The sequence below is a fragment of the Apteryx rowi genome, unplaced genomic scaffold (assembly GCF_003343035.1).
Source record: "Apteryx rowi isolate R43461 unplaced genomic scaffold, aptRow1 scaffold_43, whole genome shotgun sequence".
NCBI lineage: Eukaryota > Metazoa > Chordata > Aves > Apterygiformes > Apterygidae > Apteryx > Apteryx rowi.
This window is the reverse complement of record NW_020450683.1, coordinates 415814-420407: the sequence shown is the minus strand read 5'-3', so window position 1 is coordinate 420407 and position 4594 is coordinate 415814. Positions and strand designations below refer to the sequence as shown.

Genomic DNA, 4594 nt, shown 5'->3' with positions numbered 1-4594 from the left:
GGGGGGGGGGGGGGAGAGGCCGCCCGGCCCTGTCGAAGCTGCGCCTGTCTCCGTTGCGTAGCTGGCGCAGTCAAAAAGGAGCCGACAGCGAGCTGTTTTCCCTGACGGTCGCTGCGCAGTTTGTTCTGCCGTAACTGTGCAGCAACATCCCGGGAAAATACATGTGCGGGACAGGCCCCRGCTCCCTGCCTTTGGGGTCGCGACTGGGAGAGGCGCGCGGAGAAGTGGGAGGCGGTGGGTATCCCGGCTTTTCTGGTGCTCTGAAGTTCCCTCTCTGTGTAAGAAGTTGCCCGACGCTGGAGACTGGGGCTCTGCCCTGCTTCCTTCAAGCCTGGAAGGTGATCCCGTGTACGCAGGATCACGGCGTGGCGATGGCCAGGGCTCAGCAGCACGAACAGGTGAGATGTGTGATTTAGGCCCTTGATTTTCCCCTTATTGAGAATTTATCTAGTTGCCATCACTGCCTCCGTTACCCAGAGTACCGAACAACAGTATTTTCTGGCAGATGTTCTGAAGGCAGTTCTTGTTCCGGGTGCTTTGGTTCCTCTGCAGGGCTCGTTCTTGGGCTTAGGTCCTGCAGACAAGGATTTCTCACTATAACTCTGCTTTTGATGTACCTGCCCCTTTTCTCTCTGCAGCTGTAACAAGCTTTGCCAAACAGTAGTTTCTTAGTCTGCATGTTAATCCAAGAGCTGTGGCTCCATGAAATAGCCACGGTTCTCCAACAACATGCAAGAGCAACAGGAAGGTCTTTGACTGCTGGGCCTCTTCTGCCTGTTGCTGTCACTCGCCCCTCCTATATGTTTTCAGGAACATACAGTACATTGTCCCCTCTTCTTGTAGGGCGCTTAGTGGTTTCTGGAGTGGGTGTGTTAGCATGTTCCTGTGTCAGTGGCATGTGTCCATGAAGAGTAGTATCYGCAATCTATTCCTGACTGCGGGTGTTGTATTATGTTCCAGGGTTGCTCGATGATTAGGAACTCGCTCAGCTGGTTGCCTGCCTGCTGGATAGACCCACCACGGCGCTAGCGAGGTGAGAACATATGTGCTTGTCAGAGCAGGAGCTCTGTAGCCTGTCCCTCCCGATCCCTTTCCCATCAGATCTGAATACCGATCTTGTGGTCGAAAAAGGAGGAAAAGTAGAATGCAAACTGGTCTCGGCCTCTTTGCTGGTACAGTCTTGCTCTGAGAAGGGCCAGTTTGAAGACACTGCAAGTTAGTCTTAGTCTTGCTGCTTTGGGGAGGCTGGATTGGGAATAAAACCTGCTAGTCAGAGAATGGATAAGCGTGTTAGACATCTGTGGAGGTTTGCAACAGGAATATTAAGACTGAGGCTGAAATAATGACAGGAAATGTGTGTGTGTATGTGTATGAGCACCCCAAGAAAAAAGTAACAATATCGATCAGTATCAAAGGTCAGGGGTTCACCAGGGACCACAGTGGGTGGGTTTTTTTCAGAGACCAGGGAGCAACAAGACAAAGCAGGCTTAATCTATAGGATCAGATGGGAGGGAGGAACATAAAGGCGGGATTGGAACTGTCAGGTATTCCCATTATTTTTAAAAAAAGGGGGAGGGTGGGGGGGAGGAAGCAAGGATGGTGTGTGACTTTGCAATTTTGCCTAGCACTTGAAGGCTAAAACAAGATGGTGAGTTAAAAATAACATTGTTGGTTCCTAAAAGGTACAAAAATTCTGTCCAAAGGCTGGGTTGTGGTCACTCACTAAGAGGAGCCCGGGAGGTGTAGTGAAGATTTGCTAGCGGTATTCTCTGTGTCATACACAAGTAATCGTGGTGAGCCTCATGCATGGGAGCGCGAGTCAGCAGAGTCAGAAAGTCACCCAAAATAAAAATCATCTTCCTCTGTTGCACAGTCTTGCAGTGAGTTTTGCGACATTAATTGCAACACTGGTTGCGAATGCGGTGACCTAGTTGTTGTGCTCCATTAAAACACACTCCTTTAAAATTGAAGGATATTTGGGCTTGATTTGATGCATTGATTCTTTCTGTGTACAGAGGCCCATCAACTTCAGATTACTTAGCCATGACTATATATATATATATTTATTGTCTTTTTTAGGAATCGCTTGCTTAGTGGAAAAGGCTGAGAGCTCATGGACCCAAGCCATTAATCCCTTGCTCCAGTGAAGGGAATCGGTTTGCTCTCCAAAAGGCCTAAATCGTGTGTGGGGAAGCTGTGCAGCTAAACACGTGAGTGTCCTTTGTGAACAACTGAGATTTGTTTGGTGTTTTCATGAGTGGCATCTCGGCAGTCCTGGACTACAAAGAACTGTATAAACTGACTGTGAAGCGAGTTGTGCCTGGGCTGTCAGCAGCTATTAATGCTTTTCTAACCAGCCACTGGAAATGGCTAATCCTTAGCTGGATTTTGCAGCCTGTTGGGGCTTTCCAAGTGGGAATGATAAAGGTCAGTAGTACGGTTTGTAGTTTGGCAGCCTGATGTCTCCAGGTCAGAGTTTCTGTGAGATCAGTCATGCCACACCAGCCCTCTGAACTCCGCCTGGTCAGTGATGAGTCCTCTTTCTTTGGAGACTGSTGGATGAATCCTGCGGATATGGGGCTGAGGCCAGGCAGCAGCATGAACTAGCTAAAAATCACTGAAAATTGAYGGGAGTGGGAATGCCAGGGAATCCCTTAATGCAGGTGAAATCTGGAGCTATGCTGAGTCAAACTGCTCTTCATTCAGATTTTTTTTTTCCCCTCTCTTTAGGTCTTAGTGGAACATGGAGCTGAGATGAGCCAGTCTCTGAAGGCTTCGGTGCCTCTCTTTACAAGTCTTCTGTCTTCTTTTTCCAATCCTCTCCTAAAGAAGTGGCAGTTCTGCATAAACAGATCCTGGCTCCTTTGTAAGCCGTGAGCTCGCCCAGGTGGGGACAGCTGCTTAGGTTCAGGAGTCATTCAGTATTCCAGGCAGCAGGAGCTTGTTTTGTTTCACTGTAGATGTTGCTGAAGTTTCTAAATATTCAGCATGGAAGAAGTGTTCCTGCCATGGAGTTTTGTCAGGGGAAGAGTTTGGGGGAGGGTCTGGACTTAAAACGTTTGAAGGATGAATAGATGCATCTGAAATTCTTGCTGTGTCTCCTGTGTTCATGTTCAGGGCCTGTTGGTCTGTGATGACCACCGGGCCGTTCTCCTGCAGAGAGCGGGAGGGGAGYGGGCTTGGGAGTCCTGCCCGTGCTGGTGAGCCGCAACACTCGGAGCCGGCTGCAAGAGCTGTGGCGTGACAAGCGGGATGTTTGCAACACTGCTCCTGCCCAGGCGAGGTGTCATCGGTCTGGAGGGCAGTCCCTGCTGGGCAGGCTCCCCGGGAAGTGACAGCCAACCTCCCTCGTTAAATAACGAGGGCAGAACTATGTATTCTGCTGGAATTGCCTACCTGGTAGGCTAATCTGCGTTAGGGTGTTTCAGCACATCGCTCGTGGCTCAAGGCTGCCCCAAAAGGACTAACAAACTTGTTAGGTAAAGGATGGGCAGAGCTAAGGTGTCTGGGCTGGGAGGGATGGGGAAGGGAGAAGGGAGCAACCTGTTTAACACCAACATCTGACAACGTTGCCAACATGCTCTGCTAGAGCCCGGGTGAGTCAAGTTGCTGTTTTTCTCATTGTGGAAAAGGAATTGAGGGTGAAAACGGACACGGAGGCTGTTAGAGCAGCTGTGTTGTTGCCTGTTGTGCTGCGCTGGAAAGCAAAACGCTTGGAAATGAATCTCTGGACGTCCTGGTGCTGCGTCAGCAGGAGGGGGAAGGAGGGAAGTCAYGGGGGTTGGGAGGTGGCCTCAGAGGAGCCCTAAAACTTGCATCCCGCTCCRGGGAGGAGCTGAGGGGGGTGGAGGAGTGGGGGCGATGCCCCCCCTGTCCATCCGGCTGTCACCAGGAGGAGTAGYGGTGCTGGAGACAGTCCCTAATCCAGACCTGGGGACAGATTTGGGTTGTCAGGGGCTCCGGCTGTCTAGCAGAGCCGCTGCTGGCCCCTCCTCGCTGTTTCACTTCCTTTTCCCTGTCTTCTCCCCCTGGTGCGGAAAAACCCTCTCAACCAAACGCTTTGGGAGGGGGGATGAAGAGCGGCAGGAGGGGGAGGGCAGGCTGATGGCAAAGTCCCCGCGCGGGGAACAGCACGGCACGGCAGGCCGCCGGCGCTGCTTGCAGAGCGCTTTGTCCGGGGGCCTGGAGCCGGTGCCGCTCAGCCCCTCTTCCCCTCGCTTTGCGGGTTCAGATCCCCCCTCGGGGTTAATCCCATTTATCCACCCGGCCGGCTGCAAGGCCGGAGCCGGCCAGGGCAGGTCCCCATCCAGGGCGAAGACGCCGCGGGGTGGGGACGAGGGTGGAGACCTGGCCGGCACGGCGAAGCCGGGGCCAGATCCAGCCTCGCAGGCCTGGCCGCTGGCATGGGGACGGTGCCCGAGCCCGAGGGCCACTACCAGTACCGCGTGCTGGTGCTGGGCGACGCGGCCGTGGGCAAGTCGTCGCTGCTGCGCTGCTACGCCGAGGGCCCGGGGGCGGCGGGGGGCCCCGCGCCCTGCCCCACCGTCGGCGTGGAGTTTTACAGCCGCACCGTGCCGCTGCCGCCGGCCGGACG

General features: G+C 53.6%; 1 protein-coding gene and 4 non-coding genes across 5 annotated transcripts in view; all 5 read left to right on the top strand.

Moving 5' to 3' along the window:
• The first annotated feature begins 13 nt into the window (after positions 1–13).
• The window catches only part of LOC112971150 (ras-related protein Rab-42-like), a 6208-nt gene continuing 1627 nt past the window's right edge, over positions 14–4594 (top strand). Inside the window, exons 1-4 of the mRNA XM_026076265.1 lie at positions 14–398; positions 961–1033; positions 2080–2210; positions 2731–4586. Of these exons, the coding sequence (XP_025932050.1) occupies positions 4404–4586 (183 nt within the window). The 5' untranslated portion in view covers positions 14–398; positions 961–1033; positions 2080–2210; positions 2731–4403. The remainder of the gene's footprint in view (positions 399–960; positions 1034–2079; positions 2211–2730; positions 4587–4594) is intronic.
• Positions 22–165, top strand: LOC112971214. Its single transcript, XR_003255266.1, has one exon. It is a non-coding gene; the product is annotated as a small nucleolar RNA SNORA16B/SNORA16A family (small nucleolar RNA).
• On the top strand, positions 674–804 carry LOC112971215. The gene has a single exon (XR_003255267.1). It is a non-coding gene; the product is annotated as a small nucleolar RNA SNORA44 (small nucleolar RNA).
• On the top strand, positions 1077–1212 carry LOC112971216. Its single transcript, XR_003255268.1, has one exon. It is a non-coding gene; the product is annotated as a small nucleolar RNA SNORA61 (small nucleolar RNA).
• On the top strand, positions 2520–2592 carry LOC112971219. Its single transcript, XR_003255271.1, has one exon. It is a non-coding gene; the product is annotated as a small nucleolar RNA SNORD99 (small nucleolar RNA).